Source organism: Carcharodon carcharias, chromosome 12, assembly GCF_017639515.1.
Source record: "Carcharodon carcharias isolate sCarCar2 chromosome 12, sCarCar2.pri, whole genome shotgun sequence".
NCBI lineage: Eukaryota > Metazoa > Chordata > Chondrichthyes > Lamniformes > Lamnidae > Carcharodon > Carcharodon carcharias.
This window is the reverse complement of record NC_054478.1, coordinates 99,170,766-99,192,536: the sequence shown is the minus strand read 5'-3', so window position 1 is coordinate 99,192,536 and position 21,771 is coordinate 99,170,766. Positions and strand designations below refer to the sequence as shown.

General features: G+C 38.9%; 1 protein-coding gene across 3 annotated transcripts in view; it reads right to left on the bottom strand.

Moving 5' to 3' along the window:
• Nucleotides 1–812: 812 nt before the first annotated feature.
• LOC121285298 (NGFI-A-binding protein 1-like) overlaps nucleotides 813–21,771 on the bottom strand; it is a 73,545-nt gene continuing 52,586 nt past the window's right edge. For all 3 annotated transcript variants that reach the window (XM_041201725.1, XM_041201724.1, XM_041201727.1), the window contains exons 5-8: nucleotides 18,247–18,366; nucleotides 7,663–7,828; nucleotides 4,572–4,724; nucleotides 813–2,996 (exon numbers count right to left, since the gene is read on the bottom strand). In XM_041201725.1, the coding sequence (XP_041057659.1) occupies nucleotides 2,890–2,996; nucleotides 4,572–4,724; nucleotides 7,663–7,828; nucleotides 18,247–18,366 (546 nt within the window). In that variant the 3' untranslated portion in view covers nucleotides 813–2,889. The remainder of the gene's footprint in view (nucleotides 2,997–4,571; nucleotides 4,725–7,662; nucleotides 7,829–18,246; nucleotides 18,367–21,771) is intronic.

The following is a 21,771-nucleotide window of genomic DNA, read 5'->3' as shown; positions in this document are numbered from 1 at the left end:
CAGCATGTGATTCTGGTGAGAAGCTAACTGAATGACCATTTATGAAATGGTAATGAATGCAAATGGCATTCACACCACTACTCAGTGGGATACCCGGCCCGCCATTAACCCACTATCGGGAGAATCGCAAGCTATTTTTACATAACTGGGTTTCCGATTTTTTGGCCCCCGCCCACAAAAAACCCACCACAGGCAGGATGGGAAAGTTCCACTGTAGGTTTTTAAACTGGTAAAGGAATCGAATTACAGAACTTGTAAACTTTCGAATTACATGCATTAACTCAACTTATTCAGTGGTCTTGATCATAGACCTAAATTTAGAATTGTTGAGTTGCTGGATTTTTTTTTCTCTCTCTTAAAAGTGGTCAGCTTTTTCTTGCATTTTTTTTAAGATGGCCTTGGATCCTAGTAGATACAACTCTACAGCAAAACATAATTAGTCTTAAATTTGGTAATGAAGTGCCAATCTTATTCTGAGACCCCACATAATACTTTCTATGACTGACAGAAACATCACAACGGTGTAGGCATGCTTCCTATCTGAGGTTCAAATTAAGATATATTGTTGGCACTGAGTGGAAAGAACTTTGTATGACATTACATTCAATCTTTACAGTAGTTCAGTTGGGAATTGATAAAGTTCTACCAAAATTGTATATTTTCATTGTCCCATCAAAGGAATATTATCTGAATCATTTCAAACATAAATGCACTGCCAGAAGTGATGTGAGGTATTACAAAAGTACTGTACGGCAGTTCAGGCAGGCCCTCAGAGATTTCTGAAGAACAGTAAGCCATGGAACACCAAATCAGAACTCCAAAAATATATTTTAATGTTTATATAACAAATTAAATACATTAGTGTTTATTCAAAACATCCTATACTGTATTTTCAGACCATTCAGAATAATTAATACTGGCCCATTTGCCATTTAAGTAGCAATTTCAAACAGTACAGACCAATAGGACAATCAACCATTCTCCCAGATATCCTCTGACCCTTGTAATGTTCTTTAAATTGACTTCCAAAAGGAAACATTAATATTAACATATTAGTTACATTAGAGTATGTGTACTGTCAATCACCACTTTACAATTTCTAACATTTTAAAAGGGTTATGACGGAGGCACAGTTTAAACTATGTTCTAACATACTTTTGATTAACGGTCAAGACATATTAAAGACATTATTATAGCAACATCAGTACATTACAGGTCGAAGTTCAAGAGAACATTTCATGGCAACAATATACAACACAGTTTTCAAATTAGTTGAATTGTACCATAGGGAATTGCTCTCAATTCCCTTTATGAGCTAATCTGCCACAACAACAGAATAATACTCTACAGCTATTCTCCAGTTAACTACAGGTAATATAAAATGATACTCGACTTTGACTAAAATGTAATATGCAGTTAACAAAGTCATTTATTACACGCTTTGAACAGGAGTGCACAATCAGCTGTTGAATCTTCTGTAATAATCAGCATTATTTGTGTAATTATTGCAGTTTTATCTGGAGTTTTCTTTTTAATGCTGCATTTATAACGATTCTTGGTCCATCTGTAGCAAAAGTTCTACAGGGCTTTGGCTGCCTGCATGACCAGATTAAAATATCTGGGCTTTGATCAGTTAAATACTCCATAACCAAAATGCAATTTGACTTCAAACAGAAGACATACTGAACAAAAGAAAAATGCAGAAAAACAAGGCAAAAATAAACAGTTTAATGTTTAATGCAGATTTGAATCTCAACGTTATTTCTGCTGTTTTTAACAGAAAGGGGGCAAATGCAAATCTTTTGACTAAAGTCTTTGTTCACTATTTCAGTTGTCCCCCAATGAGATCCAAAGAATATTGAGATGCAGCAATGTTAAAAAAATGGATTAATAGGATAAACTATACAGTAACAAAATTAAAACTAAATAAAAACATCAAAGAACAATGTATATAAACAGAAATAGCTAATAAGCAAGTGTGTTTTAACTAGAAAAAATTTAAGTTCTGATTTTTCCCACTAGTCTAAATAGGGATGTGGGAATTTTCTGATATCTAGTCTCTCAATGAATTAAATAGAAATGAAGCCTTTAGACATTTATTGTATTTGAGTAAGTGGATAGACATTCCTCAGAAACCTAGTCAAACATGTGCACCACTTCTGATATATGTGGAAACTTTAGCAATTGTGCTCAAATACACAACATTTGGAGTGACCTTTTATGCACTTCATACCTTTTCCTTTCATTACATTCAGGTTGAACAGCTGCATTTATCTTGTGGCCTATATTGGATCACCTCAACTAGACTAATTAATCGCAGCTTAATTCCTTGATCCAATTCCATCCCACATCCCTTATTAATGATAAATGAGCATGTTAAACTTACATAATCTTTGATATTACATGTATACTGCACCCCACTTCAGATCTAAATGAAAGTATACAACCATCAAGAAGGGTTTATTAAGCTAGATGCTAGACTAGTTTCTAGAGAAAAGCAATACATTAACTATCTTAAGCTGATGCCTATTAAAAAAAGTTTCATGTAATGTATTGTTATTAATTATTTTCAATACTGGGTACCATTTTCAATAGAGTTTTCTTTTCTTTGTGACCAATTCTTAAATAATGTAAATAGATTAGTCATTAAGCAGTTTTCTCACTGCTAGGACCAGCTGCACTTATAGTACTTACTGAACATAACCAACAATAAACCATCAGGTTAGAAATTATTCAGTTTTCTGCTGAACTAACAAACCATTGTCCACAGTAACTTTGACAAAACAGAAACCACAATAATGGAACAGTTATGAGGCAACATTGGTCATTAAGGCTCTTGTTACGATGCTTCCTGATGCCATTTTGTGAAATAGGCAAATTTGGAAAAGGCTATCTAACATCCTCAGGCTCTATTTTGATAGGTTTCAATGCTTCATTCTTCTTTTCTGTGTGATTCAGGACCGTCTGACAAAACTCCTTCAAGGTGCCTATGTTTTCTGTTATATATATATAAAAAAAATTAAGCAGTCTGGAGATAGTTTAGCATTGATTATAGTATGCATTTCATACAAGAGATGGAGTCTGCTACCACTACCATTATCTCTGCAGATATCCTGATTGTAGCTTTTACCCATAAGCTGACATTTAAATGTTTGTGGCTTAACCACATTTAAAAACTCCCTTTTCTCCCCCCTCACACCACAAGTTATAGAAGGTGCATAAAATGTTACATTAACATAAATTGTTTATGCCATTATTTTTAGAAATGCCAATAAAATGAGCAGCATCTCATGCTCAAATTTAAATTTGCATCAGGTGGCCATGGTCTTGATACTATCGAAATTGATTCAGTTTTGACAGAATTAAATATGCTGGTTATTGCTACAGTATTTTATATACATCAAAATTCTCTTTACTATATCCCAGTAATCCTGTGTGTTAGTGGAAAGATACATTATTTGTTGTTCCTTTTCTTCAATGTACTGAGGAAATATTACTTTTATATTACTGAAAATATTACTTGCATTGATTTCCTGACCTGTTAATACCATTAGGCAAATACAGCAATTGGAGTTCATTCAAAGCTTCATTCACAAATTTGCTGGTGTGGCTGGGAGAACTAAGGCCTGTACAACCCAGCAGTGCGAAGAGCTCATTATTAATCTGAACAGGCAGCTGAAGAATTGGCCAATCCATAGTTAGACCTAAGATGCCACCAAAATGAGGAATTACGGCAAAACCCTCACGCAAAAGGGTTCTGACAATAGCATTAGCTCACTTGTAATACAAGGTTATCTTTTGACTATGGGACATAAAGGGTGTAGGATGCAGAATGCTACTGGTAGTCCCACTGGTGCCTTAGAAAAAAAAAGTTTTGATCTCAGTCAGCTCATTTGATGCAAGGGCGGGTGAGGTGTGTATATCTGCAGGTCCACAAAGTCAAGTTGTTTTGCATTTATTATGTTTCCAAACAGTAGCAATCAATTACAGCGTGAGTGGCATTGAAAGTCTGGGAGTAGGCTGCATGCTTGTGCACAAGTCAGAGAATTTTATACACTATGAGCAACACTTAAAATGCATTAGGCATTTTGGTAGCTGGCCATGAAAAACTGTGAGCCATAGTGCTACCTCTGTCAAGTAAGAAAATGAACAAACAACAAAATCCCACTCTTTCATTCTGAAGGGGCTTGACAGGGTAGACAGAGACATTGTTCCCCCTGGCTGGAGAAATCTATAACACAGGGACACAGTCTTAGGATAAAAGAACTGAGATGAGGAGAAATTTCTTCACTCAGAGGGCTGTGAATCTTTGGGGTTCTCTATCCCAGAGCGTTATGGATGCTACATCATTGAATATATTCCAGGTTGTAATAGACAGATTTTTAGTCTCTTAGGGAATCAAGGGATGGGGAATAGATGGGAAAGTGGAGTTGAGGCCAAAGATCAGCCATGATTGTATTGAATGGCAGAGCAGGCTCAAAAGGCACATGCTCTACTCCTGCTCCTATTTCTTATGTTATGTTCATTAAAAGGGATTTAATTAACAGGCCTCATCATCTTATTCACATTACCTGAACACTGAGGCTCTCTTGGATTGCTTGAATAGAGTCTGCTTAATTCATTTGACACTTGTTTCGCAAGCTGTAGATCTTCTCTTGATACCATTTGCTGCATTATTTGTCTACTCTGATGGTCAGAGATCCTGAGATTCAGTGGTTTTTCAGCTGAGGGCAAAAAATAGGTAAAAATAGTGCAAATAAATACTTGCCGTTATTTGAATGTAAACATCATAAACATAACAAAAACAAAATACTGTGGATCCCAGAGATCAAAAATAAAAAGAAAATGCTAAAAATGCTCAGCAGATCAGACAGCTTCTGTGGAGAGAGTAAAACATTATTTATTTGAGCTTGAATTAGATCAAGGGTGATTTGATTGAGGGGCTTAAAATGTTAAAAGATTTGATAATTCCTCCATATATAGCCTATTTCCTATAGTGTGGAAATCAAAGACAAAGAGACATAATCTTAAAATTAGAGCTAGACCATTCAGGAAGCACTGGTTTTATACAAAAGTTAGTAGAAATGTGTAAGATCTTCTCCCAAAAGACTGTGGGCAATTGGAGCTTTCAACATCAAGTGATAGATTTTTGTTAGGTGAAGGCAGAAAGGGGGCAAAAGCAGATAAATGAAGTTGAGGTGCAGATCAGCCATAATCTAACAGAATAATAAAGCAGCTCAAGGGGCTGAATGGCCTAATCTTTTTCTTCCCAGAGTTGACATTAGGACGTTCTGATCAAGGGTCACCAACCTGAAGCATTGACTCTGTTTCTCCACAGATGTTGCCTCACCTATGCAGTCAGGTCACCCAGCTGTCCCTAACTGAAATAATGGGAGCAGAGGGTGGAACACAAAGCTAAATAAATTAGGATATTCACTTATGATGTGTGCAAGGCCCTGTTTTAATTTTAAGTTTCTATGTGCACTGATGGCACACGTATTGATGCCAAAGTAACCAAGGAGCTCAGTACTCTAACTCCATTAGTTATCCATTACTGTACATTACAGTGAGAATAGGAAGGTCTGAAAGCAGACTTTCACAATTTTTGGTGTGCCTTCCTAAAATGTTATGCCTGCAGCCATTTTCTTTGATGACACTAGAGGTTATAAAGTAATATGGGACAGCACATTGCAACAAAATACATGCAGCGCAACAAAGTAGTGAGATGTAGGTCACACTTCAGAGTCTCCAGCTGCAACTCAATTGCTGTTGCTTTTGTGAGTGGAGGCATTGAAGATAAATACTTTCCTCCAAGTGAAAAGGCAAAGGTCCTTGCAAAGTACGTATGGGGTGGAAAAAAAATCAAGATACACAGTTTGATTGGCCACTGGGCAATATATCTACAGCAACAAATTTCATTTATGAAGCACCTTTAGAACAACACCCAAAAACATTGGGAACTGAGAAGGGAAAGGGCTAGAGTTAGAGAAAGTGGTTCATTGGCTAGATAACTGTCACTACTCTGCAGAATGGTAGAGCAATAAGGGGGATTTAACTGTGGAGAGGATGGTTGTGGTAAGATATGTAATGGTCATGGCAAATTTAGTTGTGGATAAAACAGGCCAGCCATGCACATGGAGCTGCAACCCTCAGTCTTAAAGATGTAAAGAGGACAACTGTGCTGGGGAAACCATATACGTCAGCTAACCACAAGTGACTTGGTGGGGTACAAGGACATCGAAGTCAGAACCAATTAAGCTTTAGATTTACAATGTAATGGCAGGCCAAAGACAGCCAAAGGACAAGGAGTTGAGAGGGTGTTAAAGGGAACTGAGATTGAAGGATGGGTGTGTTGGAAATGGGCAGGGGAATATGGAAGGTGATCACAGATAGCCTAGCTAGTGCTTGAAGAAGAAAAAGATCTTGAAGAAATAGGACAAAAAGCAACATTGTGCAACTCTTAGCAGTTGCCAAGTCTCAAAGGTTATGATAGAATGATATTCAGGGGTGCAACTTTGGCGCTGTGAGGAAAGGATCACCATCCACAAGTCTAGTTTCAGCAAAACTAGAACATCAAGAGATGTAGTCAAGGTGAGAACATGGATGTGGATGGCTTTGTTCATTTGGAATGAGTTTTCTGGACACAGAGCAGACTCACTGAAGAGCTGAAGAAGAAAGTGAGGCAAGAAGGAATTTAATCAACCTAAAAAAACAAACTGTACAAGGTGATTGCCAGGAAAAGGAGATGAAACAGCTAGAATTAATGTTCTGGAAGGGAAAATAATTGTTGTCAGTGAACGCAGCACAGAATATCCAAGATGGAGCAGAAGGGCACAATGGGAACACGGAGGAAGGACTCATGTAGCAGCAGGTAAGTTTTGGAGCAGAACATGCAAATGAGCTGGTCATCCACAAGACTAACCCACTTTCTGACATGTCTTGGGTGCTAAAATATTATGTTTGTCTGAGATCTGAACTGTAGTTTCCAGGTTGAAGCTGTGAAAAGCTTCCATAAAATGTGCTGAAACAATCAATTTGCGGGCTGGCCACTTAAAAGTGGTTTCTAGTTTAAATCCTGAATAATACAGTGGTAGACATTATTCCGACTCTCCAAAACACATTCAACTATTTTCTCTAATTTGTCCCCTCCTTCGAATATGATCTCATACACAAGGCTGAGTGTCTATATGATCAGTTCATAAACTTTCATTTTCTTCTTCTTTTCCCCAGTTAAAAAATGCCAGCTAGGAAACATATGCAAAATGGCCTGTTATTTTCTTTCCCTTCTCTTCTGCATAAAGTAATTCCAGTGCTTTGTGTAATTGCACAGCCTGTTGAACTTGATCTAATTTTGTTCATCATCAAGATTGCTCCCAGCACGGCAAATGATTTGGCTACACTGTACTGAGAAATTATTCTATTTTATTTAAAGTGTACCTAACAGTTTATTATTAGGCTTAGTATGAATAGAAAGAGAAGCCTGTTGTGAGGCCACAGGATTCCTATTAGACAGGTTGATGGTACAGGATATGTCCACACATTAGTTAATATAGACATGAATGAATGTATGTACGTATCTCTCTCCTCCATATTTCTTTTTCTGCAAACCATTATAATAGAGCTGATGCCCTGATAATCTAATATGCCAATTAGATTTTGTACCTTGTCCATCCATAGTTTCTGCAGGAGGGCTTCTGGAATTCTGCTCTTCAGAATATGGCCTGCAAGCTGTGGCAGATTGATGCCTCTCAGACATTTGTAACATGTCCTGACCTGTTTGTTCACGCACAAGCATTATGTATTTAGCTGCTATTGCTTCAAGTTGGACCTGAAAAGTGCAATGATATTTTAATATATTCCCTTTGATTTGAACAGCATTGCTTTAAAAAGTAATCCGTCTTAACCAACTTCCACAATTTGTTGAAAACACTATTTGAAATTTTTATATCCACCATTTTAGCCCTGAAGTGGAGAAATTTCTAATGCCCAAAATATGTAATATTAAACATTTTAAAATTACACAACCAACAATAACATGATCAGATTTATTATTTACCTTGAGCCTTCTGGCTCACGTTCAGGCAGGTATATTTTTAAAAACTTACCTTGTCTTTCCATTTTATGGCCTGCAGATCTGGTATTCCCGAGTGCAGCTGCCTGTGTCAGTGAGAATTGAAAAAATCTGGTCTAGCAGTTGCAATAGCTTTTTGTTGGCATTGCCCCAAGGGCTATCATTATGTCATTGGCTGCTTTCCACAACCTATCATTACCTCAGTAGGGGGTTGTAAGTTCACAATTCAAAGAGGTTATTAAAGGATTAGCTATCTTTGATGTGGGGTATGACTCCAACTTTTTTTTAAAACAAGGGATTAAGTACTGAGGGAATTTAAATGTTTTGAATTGTTTTTCATGAATGAGAGTGTTTTTTTATAACTATTGTAAAGGCTGTAATAGATAGTTAGAACTTAATTTTATTTAATCTCAACATGGCTCCTGAGGTTTGCCCATGGTGGATACTGGATGAGTTGGCATCGATGGGGCATGGGGAGTGGGTGGGGGAGGCAAGGCATTATTGTTAGAGGCCCTAAAATTTAATGAAACAACTGGAACAAAGTCTCAAAGAACCGATGTGGCCTATTCAAAAAGGCCCACCTCAACACTTAGCAGCCCCTGTGACTGCCTCTGACCTGCATCCAGGGTGCTGCAGACCCAACACCATTTCACCACAACCCCCACCAAACAGTGACGAGCCTGCCATTTGGAGAAGTTTCTTCCAAAACAGGTGCGGCGAGTCAGGAAATTTCCTGACTCATGCTAGCCACGTCAAGAGCAAAAATTCAAGTCAATGTTTCAAGTCGGTGATTTTAGTCCTCACGATGGCCATCAAGCTGAAATTTGAAGCTCTGTTTTTCTCATTTGCCTGACCTGCTGTTTCCAGTACTTTCTGGTTTGGTTAAAAATCCATCCAATTAGTCTAATTTTCAAAATATAAACTGCACAACTAAATTAAAGCCCTTCAAATCAGGTGCAGAAAAGGAATTTATTTTTACTGCCAGTACAACCAGATATATTTTTGGACCACTCCCACTATAACATTAGATGGAAAGTATTCATAAACTTTTTTTTTGCTTAATGATGCAATACACCACAATTTTCAACTGATCTATTTAACACTTAAATTTGAAAAGAAAACAATTATAATGATATAAATAGATGCTGTTTCTTTGATAGACTTCCGTTATAGGTCAACAGATAATAAATGTTAATTCAGAATTGTCCACTGATTTCTTCCATTTACATGTATTGTTGATTAAACAAAATATTTAAATGTTAATTACTCAATTCTGTTTGCTCATCAGAGGAACTGAGCAATAAATATCATTACAAACTCTCAAACAATACAAGAAACAAATATTCTGGCTCACCACTGGTACCTGCCTTTTCCTCAAAGTTTTTTTTTAATGTATTGTTCCTATTTTCAGACTATGATCCTGGAGGGCAATTCTGTACATTGAGCCCCAATGTATTTCATGTTATGTTTATACAGGTTCAACCACCCAGTCTATTGTGAGATCAAACTCAAATCACAAAGATGTTAGGAGGCGCCAAGTAAAGACCAAACATTTCATCACATGAGATGGGGCATTCCTACCTTCTCTTGCATGCCTCTTTACAACCAATTAACAGCTACATTGGCAGAATCATGTAACTGCACATAGATATAGCACAGCAGAAGGCCATTCAGCCTTTTGCATCTGTGCTGGCTCTTTGAAAGAGCTTTCAATTAATCCTACCACCTGGCTCTGTCCCATAATGGAGTACTTATGTAATTCCCTTTTGAAATTTACAATTGAATCTGCTCCCACCTCCTTTCGGGTAGTGAATATTTTTATTCAATTATGAGATGTGAGCGTTGCTGGCTTGGCCAGCATTTATTACATATCCTTAATTGCCCTCTAGAAGGTGGTGGTGAGCTTCCTTCTTGAACCCCTGCAGTTCCTGTGATGTAGGTACACCCAGAGTGCTGTTAGGAAGGGAGCTCCAGGATTTTGACCCAGCGGCAATGAAGGAATGGCAATATATTCCTAAGTCAGGATGGTGAGTGGCTTGGAGGGTAACTTCCAGAAGGCGGTGTTCCCATGTATCTGCTGCCCTTGTTCTTCTACATGGTAGCAGTCATGGGTTTGGAAGGTGCTGCCTAAGGAGCCTTGGTGAGTTTCTGCAGTGCAACCTGTACATGGTACACAGTGGTGCCAGTGTTCGTCGATGGTGGAGGGAGTGAATGTTTGTGGAAGGGGTGCCAATCAAGTCGGCTTCTTTGTCCTTGGTGGTGTCAAGTTTCTTCAGTGTTGTTGGAGGTGCACCCAACCAGGCAAGTAGAGAGTATTCCATCACACTCTTGATTTGTGCCTTGTAGATTGTTTGGGGAGTCCGAAGGTGAGTTACTCGCCGCAGGACTCCTAGCCTCTGATCTACTCTTGTAGCCACAGTATTTATAGGGCTAGTCCAGATCAGTTTCTGGTCAATGGTAATCCCCAGGATGTTGACCGTGGGGGATTTAGCAATGGTAACACCACTGAATGTCAAGGGAGATGGTTAAATTCTGTCTTGTTGAAGATGGTCATTGCCTGGCACATGTGTGGCACAAATGTTACTTGCCACTTATCAGCCCAAGCCTGAATGGTGTCCAGGTTCTGTTGCATATGGACACTGACTGCTTCAGTATCTGAGGAGTTGTAAACAGTGTGTGCATATTCCCACTTCTGACCTTATGATGGAGGGAAGGTCATTGATGAAGCAGATGAAGATGGTTAGGCCTAGGACACTACCCTGAGGAACTCCTGCAGCGAAGTCCTGGGGCTAAGATTGACATCCAACAACCACCACCATCGTCAATTGCGTTAGTTATGACTTCAACCAGTGGAGTTTTCCCCTGATGCCCTTCACCTTCAGTTTTGCTAGGGCTTCAAATTCATCTGCATTAAATTTAATCTTTTATGTATCTGCCCATTTTATCAGTCTATGTCCTCCAGAAGTCTGTTACTATCCTCCTCAGAGTTTTCGTGTCACATTGTAATTATGCCCAAATTCCTCATCCTTGCCAGGTTTCAGTCGTTTATATCAAAAAGAGCTGTGGTTTCAACAACAACCCTTGAGGAACACAACTGCACACTTCTCTCCAGTCTGAAAAAGCTTCACTGGTACATTCTGCTTTGTTTTTAGGTAATTACGTATCCACACAACTACTCTCCCTTTAATGTCACTGGCTTCTATTTTGCCAAAAAGTCTATTAAATTGCACTTCAGCAGACATCTTTTGGAAGTCCATATACACATTGACTGGAATACCTTAATCAACCATTTCCATTACTTCTAAGAATTCGATCAAGTTTTTCATACACAATTTCTTTTCATAAGTATGTGCTGCTTTCATTTATTAACACGTATCTTTCCAAGTGGCAATTAAATTTGTCCCAGATGTGTGTGTTATAAAATACTTCTGGATTCGCTTTTATGGTTACCCACAAAACTATTTTCATCCACTCACTTTGTCCCTTTTATCTCCCTTTTCAATTCTGTCCTGCACATTTTTGTATTCAGCTTGGTTCTCTCCTGAATTATGAACATTTATCATAAACATTCCTTTTCCTGTTTCATTTAAATTTCCATGAGGTATAAATTTGTAATGGGCGGTGGCACATAACAGACAATTTCTGATCTGCCTCCCGTAATACACAGTGCCTGATATTGCCTGGGATGAATTTCTACCCCTTAATCTTTTGTCATCCAGGCGTACTAACTTTCAATGCCTTTGCTTTCCTCTTGATGGGAATGCTTCTAGCTTGAACCTCATGTATGTCCTCTTTGAAGGCCTCCCATTGCTTATTTACTATTTTACTTGCCAATCTGTGGTTCTCATCCACCTGGCCCAGCTGCCTATTCAATTCTCAGAAACTTGCCCTCTTTCAGTTCAGAATTTTCACATTTGATTTTTCCTTCTTTTCCATAACTATACAAAACCTACTGATCATGATCACTGTTTCCCAAATGCTCTCCCACTGATGCATGCTTCACTTGCCTCATTGCATTCCTCAAAATTAGATCCGATAGTGCTTTCTTTCTTATTAGCCTGAAAACATACCAAGAGTTTTCTTGTGGCGATTTCAGAGATTCCACACCCTCATTTTCCTTTTTCCCAGTTTTTATTAGGATAATTGAAGTCCATCATCATTACTCTGCAATTCTTGCATTGTTCTATAATTTGCCTGTAAATTTGCTCCTATATCTCCTTTCCACTATTTGGTGGCTTTTAGTATACACCCAGCAGCATGATAGCTCTACTAACCAAATAGACTTGGTCTTTGAACTCTCAAGTACATCATCGCTTTCTCACGCTTGATTAATGCTCCCACCCACGTCTCCCCCACCAATATTTTGCATCTTTCCTGAATACAACTGCAGTAAGGAATATTAATGGCCCAGGAAGCTGCTCAATTGTATGTCAAAGGCAATCAGCGACATGCAAGAAAAGCTGGTCTTGCCAGCAATGTCCACATCCCATTAGTGAGTTTTTTAAAATACTAGTCGTTAGGACAAAGAACAGAACCTACTCCTTAATTCCTGAAACTCTGTAGGACATTTTCTTACCTATGCTATTGGCTTTAACATTGACCACATCTTGTGAAAGCCTGCAAGTAGGCCCCAGCCCTCAACTGAACTTTACATGGTCCCAGGAAAGCTGAATTTAGGGAGAGAGTAGGAGAGAGTGAATAGGGGAGGGTGAGGAAATAAAAGATCATAAATCTTCTGAAAAAAACCTCTCTCTAACTTTATTTCTTCCTCAATTCCCTGTCCATCACAAACTGGTATTTTGACTGTTACTAAGGGCTGTGTGATTCCTGCATACCTACTTCGCGAAGCTGCTCTATCTATTCTTTGATTAGAGGACATGAAAGTTGCACAAAACATGGGCTGGTGAGATAGTCCCACCTAAAGGAACACTTACAGAGGCAGTTGTGAGTGAAAGAAAGAGCATGGATGTGAAGATCTTCTCTTAGGCAGCTGATCACAAGAAATAGAAGTGCAAAATATGCTAATGGACAAGACAATAAGTTCAAGAAAGTAATCAGAGACAAAACACATCAAAAGGTTGAAACCGTTCCACAGAGGTATGTAACTTGCAATTTGATTTTTTTTTTAGTTGCAACATTTTTGTGTGACAATGGAAGCAGCAGTTTGCAACGCATCACATATTAGGCATGTCATCGCCCTCAGCAACCTAAAGATATGACTCATGTGAATCATTAAAAGAGTCTGACATTTTAAATATCAGCCTAGCAGATTTTCATGCTTTTCCTATTAAATGCAACATGAACCAATTCCTCTTATAGTAAACTAAGTGGAGTGGTCAGGTGTCACCAAGTGCCAGAAGTGCTAGAATTTGAACGTCAGAGCTGTTTGGTAAACACCTTCTACAACAACATTTAATTTTCATAACACTTAGGTAGGTTCCACAATAAAACTAGGCAATTGAATAGGGATGGACAAAACCTTGCAGCTTCTGCCAGCCCAACAGCAATACACCACAGTAAATCTACAACTCATATTTGTGTTACCCAATTAGCCAGCGACCAACCTAAATACTGTAGCAAGGGCCAGACATGGTGCATGCTTGTCCGGCAATTAGATACAGCACGTTATCAACCTCGGCCATGTTACTGGGGTAAAATACAGACAGAAGCCCTTCATACCCTTCATGCCAACCCAAGCCTCCACCCACCCACAATGGCCCTCATACTCTCATGCCAACTCATGCCTCCCCACCCACACCCAATGCCAACCCCTAGCTCCCCATACATCCCCATGGCTCCTTATAACCATTATGCCAACTTAATGCCAACTCATCACTCTATCCATTCCCATGCCTGTTAGAGCCCCATGCCAACCTAGCACCAACCTATGCCAACTCACCCAGTACCCACCAAGGGCAGGCCTCAGGTGTCAAGCTGAGATGAAAGAAAGTTTCAAATATCTATTACAAAGTTCACTTTATTTTTGAAGTGTCATTCATGAAAGCCCATTTAAAACTTTTAAATTCTCTCAAGGACTTAATCCCTTATCAAAACAAATAGACATGTGTTCATTATCCCACATCAAAGGCAGATAATCCTTTTCTAACCTCTTTTAGCTGTCAAACTCTGAACTTACGACATCCGCTGTGATAATGATATGTTGTGGAAAGCAGCCAAGTACTACCAATGCTATTATGATACCACTTATGGTTATGTCAACAAAAAGCTATTAAAACTGCTGGAACAGATTTTTTTCAACTTTCTCAGACACAGGCAGACAATTTGTTTTCAATTTTTAAAATGCTGGCATTTAAATAACTTGATAGTTCTATAGACCTTATCCACTCTTCAAGAGCGTTATGACTTCTCTAAAGATTCATAGCTCCTACACTATGGGATAAGGCCCTTATTTCAACGAAAATGGTATCTGCTGAACTCATCACAGAGTTCAAATAGCCCTGCTAAGTTTGGTTTTCCCCCATGTAGGTGTCATATTCCAATGCCATTCACCTCATTGCCACCCCCAGTGAAAATAGGGAACTCTCATCCTCATTTTGGAAGGTCCCCAAAGTCCTAATACTCTGCGAAGATCTAGGCAAATGTGTTTCAAAAGATGGCCTTGAAGTAAGTCAGTCATTATGGATGCAGGGGTAGGTCAAAAATAATTGTATTACAATGAGAGATGAGCAATCTTTTCTAAATTAATTTTACAGAATAGCTTTTAAAAAATCTTTTTACTTTCTTTAAAACAGGAGCAACATATCTTGGTGAAATAGTTGATGGTATCATTAGAGAAGTAGAAATGCCGAAGAAGTATAAACAAAGTAACTGTATTTAGCAGAAACACTTTGTAATTTTATTTTTCTTTAGAAAACTTTTTAAAAAATTGACTTTCCCTAGTCAAGTCTTAGCAGTTAATCGATCTTAAATTGTTAGACCTAAACATCATACGTTCACAAAATGCAGCTATTTAAAAGCTACAGAATGCAAAATGTGGAAGCAGTTAAAGCTTCCCTGGAGAGCATGGTTTGCCAAACTCATCCATATTTGGAAGAGGAAACCTGGGCAGGGCATTTTTTTTTGCATGGGGTGATGTCATAATTGATCGAGCCAAGAAATAACGAAGTCTGTCCCAGGGAATGGTCACAAAAGCTCATCAGCTGGGCCACTGGTTAAGGTAACTGTAGGAAGTTCTTTTTAGAAAAAAAATACATAGGATTCCAGAATTTTACTAGTACATTGGGAATCATATTTCAGGATTGCATATCAAAAAGAAAGAAAAACATGGATATGGAAACAAAATATTTGAGTGCATTGACAGCATATTCCATTGCAAGTTACTCCAAATCCACTCTCTGCATAATTCAGATTTATGCCATTGTTTCAGAACATTAGTTTGTTTGAGATCAGACCATGCAGCGCCAAACCTCTCTGACTGGGTTTGTCTGCCTTTCAATAATAAAGGTGGAGTAACAATGAAGGGGCTTCAATACAGGTACTTCAACATTGCCACATCATTCAGTCCAGATTATGGGAGAATGGATCAACTTCCCACATTTACACTTTGTAACCCAGCTCACTTAAGCTAGCAATGAATTGAAGCAGGTCTATGATGTTAACAGAGTCTGATTCAGCACTGTAAACACAGGAGCTGACAGTCACTGCTTTATAATAACCTGAACTAAAGGAGCACCAGTGTGAGGTTGTAAGCAGAAACGAGTATCCTGGAATGGAGTGTGTACTGAAACCTCCATAAATTACATTCATTTCTCAATAAATGTTGACCCATTGAGATAGTAAGCTCATGGGAGGTTAGTATCCCATCGTCTCCAGAAACTTTGCAGCTTCAAGGCAAATATGTTTGAATGAAGTTGTGTTATTGGATGCATCTCATTCTTGTGGTCAGAGAAGTGTTATATATCATTATAGTGTCTGTACAGGCTTGTCAAATTAAGCCCAGTGTAGCAACAACCCCTTCTTGTCTAGTGCACATCCCCATTTTGCAGATAGACTTTATATTGGAACTAAATTTGGAAGCATTATGGCATGAATTGCCTTAGATTGTTGCTGCCTCAATCTCACACTTTCTTAATATAATTACCCACTTGTGTGTGTATATGGGCAACAGATTTACACTTATGTTCCATTGTGCTGGAAGAAACCAATGAAGTCTGATCAAGAATTGATTGTTACTTGATATGTTATTCACTGTGTTTAACAAAATTCAGCATCATGTGCACTTGGAGGGCATGTACATTGCAAAAATAGTGGTGTGAAGCCACATTTTATGTTATCACATAAACATGCAGACAATACTTGTGGATAGTAGCTTAGAAAAATAAATGGACTAGCACCACTCGCTCAGTCACCAAGATCATAAACCAGGCCTAGATTAGGCATCAGGCTTGGTATGGGCACATCAAAAAGAACAAACATACATCTATCTTAAGATTTAGTTATTTAGATTGAAGTCAATGAAACAAAATTCAGTTGGAGCTCAAATCTTTTTGAAAACGCATTCATTCCCCACGGAAACAGGTTTCCCTTGGTATTTTATCACATCCATATGCGGCGACATAACCTCACTAAGCAACAGCAGTGCATCTGACAAACAGCATTTTCCACTTTCTCGTTATAAATTTTCACAACATAGGACATTTCTAGAAATTTTCAGATAGCAAGTGTGAAACAAAGGGCAGCACATTTTTTTTCCTGTAATTTTTTCCTTTTCCCATATAGAAGGCTGATTAATTCTTGACTTCACTGCTCAAATTCCACAACTGGTGCCATCTGTGATAATGAAATTCATATCCAGAGGGAGACATTGAAAATCTGCTGTCACATATATGAGGGTTTACTACAGATAGTCATTAACAGACCTTGAGCACTGCTGCTCAAATTATTTTAGAGCATCAGCCTATACGTCCCAGTCACTAGTTAGTGTCACTAACTGTTCTCTGACTAATTCTTTTCCTTCATTTTTTTCACACTTATCATTCTTACTCCAAATTACAGTATCTTGGTTCACCTTTTCTTTTGCAAAGGACTTCGAGATGCAGTTAGGGCCCTAGCTTTAAAGTAAAGCCTCAACATTTCTACTTTTGAACAATGGTAATATTATACTAAACCATAAAGCTTGTTTTGCCTTAAAGTACTTCTATGACTCAACCAACATTCATGTTATTTTGAGGGTGAAAGATTTAATCTTGACCAAAGTGTGACTGGGGAATGAACAAAGTAAGAATTTTTGTATTGTTGCCATATGATTCATTAGTGAGGGGAAAAAAGGCCAATTTTTAATATATCTGCAGTTTGAAAAGGAAACCAGGTTGGGGAGTGACAGTTAACCCTGTGGAATGATATCCTGTTCATGTCATGCATAAAAGTCGGACATTCCAATTCATAACAGCCAAGGAGCTGCTAAGAAAAGCTATCTTGTTTTGCCATGCACATAATGTTGAAGTGTTGGAACACAGCCTGATTTATAATGAAATCCGTCATTAAATGATAGCGGAGCCATTCGTTTTTTAAAAAAAGATATTATAAATGGTATACATTCACATCGTGTCACAAGGCAACACAACTGTTTGCACTACATAAGGTTTGTATGGTGCATGTTAATTATGGGCTCATTTTTTATAGATTCTCAAATGTTACTGTCTGTGGCTTTCAGCAGCAAGATGATGCCTGGCACAGCCATCACAAACTGTATCATGGGAACAGTTCTATTTGCTGATTGCTCAGTCCCTTTGTAGGATGTACAATGTTTGAAGAAAGACATGTCATCATGATGAGGTAAACAAGTGGCATAGATTTTCAAATAAAAAAGGACAAATAACTGAAATCAAAACTTGTGGTCTATACCATTAAGGTCACCCTCACCCACTGCCCTGCAGAGGCAGTGCAGAGGTGTCAAATTGTATCAGGGCTTCACAAGAAAATCAAACTTGAAGGCTTTGTAATCACTTTCATGCTCCAAATGACGGTGTTCATGACATTTAGGAATATAAGAGAAAGCTCTTAGTCACTAATGTTTTATATGGAAGTCAGTGTAGAGCCTTCAACATTGATTAATCGATCCACCGAGGCGTTTCATTGTTGAAAACATCTTCAGTGAACAAAGATTTGCCAAATATTTACAAATTATATGATCTTAAAACTTTCCAATTCAGTACCTGAATATTACGAATCATGGCCTCATCACCTTTCATCTTGGCTAGAGCCATTTGCTCTTTTAATGTCTCTTGCCTCTGTTGCAAAATCTGTAGCGATTCTTGAACATGTACAGAACCATCCTGTAAAATGCAACATTGGTTAAGCACTTTACCATTACAAAGGGTTTTCACATGCACCAATTACATCAACAGTAAAGGTAATATCTCAGATTTTGTGAAAGAAATAAACCGGAGAGACTACCAGGGCTCACCTTTTTAAAGAGTAAATCAGACAGCAATTTTCAACATCAACAAATGCTTAGTTATACCTGGAAATCAGGAAGTTGCTGTCCGATTTGCCTTGTTCCTCCACAAGCTTTGCTAGACTGGTATCTCACTGAAAGATTTGGCATTAAAATATATGAAGGATGTGAAGAAGTAATATTTAACATTGAACATGCCAGAAAATAGTTAAGCATGGTGCTTAACTATTCAGGGTAAGTGAACTTTTAAATAGTGCGATGAGTCTTATTTACTGTCAAACACTTCTCTGGAGCAGAAAATGTAATTTTGCAAATGCAGAGTCACTTTCCTTCAGAATAATTTTCCTTTCTTAATAATTCCTTCAGAATTTAAAAATTAGAAATTTGCTTTTACTTTTCCCTTTGTCTTTTATCTCTCAATCAGATTTTTCTTTCACTTTCTCTAAGTGATTTTGTATTGAATTAAATATTCTAATTCATACTTCCTGGTATAGATCCTGTGTGTCTCAGTGAGGAATCTTCAATCTGAGTGGTTGAAGAGATAATATGTTGTGTTCCCTGCTTACACCACACATTTCCATGATGTAAAGGATCTCTAGTAATCACAAACTGCAGCTCAAAGGCCCATATTAGCTCCGGAGAGCTATAAATAATCAGTTCCACAAAGCACAAGAAAAAGTCCAAATGGGATTTTAAACATGTTAAAGAGGTACATTTTGGTTATAAATTCAGCATAGAGACATTTTGCAACCACTTTACACAAAAACTAGATTTCTTTCCCTTGCACTGTAAGAGGTCACATTCCTCTCCCTTAATGCAGGTCATTCAAACTGTGAACATGTCCAAAATAGTTGCCTTAAGTACTTCATGTTCATCTCAGGATTCTGGAGAGGACACAAAGCAGTGGACATAACTGCCTTGGTGGAAAGCAAATTTTGTGACAGGTTACCAACAAAAGTTATAGAAAAATAACTCCTACCAAGAACCAGGAAAAACCAGTGAGCCAATAAAAATCACTCCTCCTGCAGTCCATATACAACCTAGCCTAGTGTAGATCTCCTATCTACCTTATTAATCTCTCAAGGGCAATTTCTGCATTGTTAATCCCCGATTCTGGCTCTCTAATTAGCCACTCATCTTAAAGTCTTCTTATATTTCATGCTCTTATACAAATAAGCTGTGCAATAGGGGTACACATTTAGAGGAGAGTCAAGATCATATCACCTCTGCCCCTCACTTGCACCCCAGCCCTTTTGTGCAGCAAAATTTATGGGTCGAATCTTCTGAGGAGCGGCAATCACCTTCAGATTGCCACACTGCTCCTATTTCCTTACCTTGCACCGGAGCTTCGCATTTTTCACCCAGAATTCTGAACAGGGCCTCCTCAGAAAGTCCTGTTTTGTGAGCCCTTACTTGCAGTGCAGGATCACTGGGGGAAGCCAAGACATGCCCCCTTTATACGGCATTAACTGCCGCATTCCAGTAAGTTTTAAGGTCCCAAAGCCACGTTGAAAAGCTATGGAGAGAAGTTAAGTGTGTAAGGTAAGTGGGTGAGGAGGTTGGGGAGAAATTCGGGTGGTCAAGGCGGTGGGGTGGTCAGGTGAGGGCAGTCGGGGGAGTCAGCAGGGAGTCCAGGTGTCATAGCATAGTTACCCAGGTGTTAGAATTGGTTTTATCCTTTAACCCAGGCTTGTCCAAGGCCCAGCCCACAAGTCGGATGCGGCACCCAAGGAATTTTCATCCAGCCCGCCAGGTTGTTGGAGTCAATCGTCCAAGACTTCCCAGAGAGAGTTTTAAAAATGCTGAGAGCCTGCTCATCTAATCACAGGCTGGTACCACCCTACATAGGCTCACCAGTGGCTGCCTATCAGCAGCCAATGTAGGGTAAAACCACCTTGTGATTGGATGGGCTTCATGTTATCTGTTGCTAGGTAAGTTTTTAATATCTCCATTTCTGGCCAGGGAACTCAGAGCAACAGGTAAGTTGACCAGGGAGCAGGTGCTCGGAGTGGGGTTGGGGCTTGGAGCTGGCAGGTCGGGAGTGGGGTTGGGGCTTGGAGCTGGCAGGTCGGGAGTGGGGTTGGGGCTTGGAACTGGCAGGCTGGGTGGGGGTTTGCGTGGTGCTTGGATGCTCCGAGTTGCTTCAGACCCCTAAGTGAGACGAATTCTAAAATGTGGTCGGTCCTCTGAGCGAAAAGGTTGGACAAACCTGTTTTAACCTTTCCTGGGTAACTATTCAGATAAGTGAGTCAGAACCATCTGAAATCTCCAACTATAACCCAAAGTTTCGTAGGGCTCCAGAGAGAGGGTCCAAACTTCCCAGACAATTCCCACATAGTCAGTGCACAGAGGCTTCTGAGAGGTTCCCCAGCGCATCTTGGGGTTACCTTTGGGGTATGACCACCTGGTGATCGGAAGTTCTGGCCCCCTGTGGTTCTCACTTTATAATGTAGAGCACCAATTCTTGTAAGAATCCTGCCAGGCTTCTCTGAAACCATCGCTGCCCTTTTGATAAGGTACCCAAAATGCAAACAAGACAACAATCTAAGCTAAGTTGACATAACTTTCTTCAAGGAGCTTCAATAAAGCCAAAACAGAGATCCTAGTATTTAATTAACTTTGCTGACAATTGCCCCGCATTGTCTGCAAACTAACAGAATGAACACCAGTAACAGGACAAAAATTTTTGTTCCCAATGAAGAAAACAGCATTTGCAGGCACAGAAGACTTTTGCATGAACAAATGGCTAGATCACCAATAGGAATATGGCAAAGGTGAATGACTTGACATTCTGCAGCCATAGCCTGGCAAAACAGGCTGCATAAGAACAGCAAAGTAAAATGGGCCTGCTCTGCATATTCCAAACAGTTCCAATTCTAAACAGTATTAACATATGTAAACATAGACGTGGATTACCACAGTGTATCAAACAGAATAGGAATTTAAAGCTTGGCTGCTAAAATTTACTATTAGCATGACACTGATATTCATAGTAGAAATGGAATTCTGCCCAGTGAGTGCATGGTTCTGGAAAGCATCCCTTTTAGCAACCCAGCCATGAACTGCCAGGAACACAACAAGTTAAAAACAAGAGTCAATCCAGATACACGGACCTGTGACCTTTGTGTTATGAAGAAAACTTCCTAACATTCCACTACTGAGCCAACGAATCCTGAGAATCTCAAGAGCTTGTGAAATTAGAAGGCTGTCACTCTGCTATCTAATGTACTGCTTCTTCCATTGGTTTCTGATCACTTCTAAACCTTTATTTCACTGCTTGAAT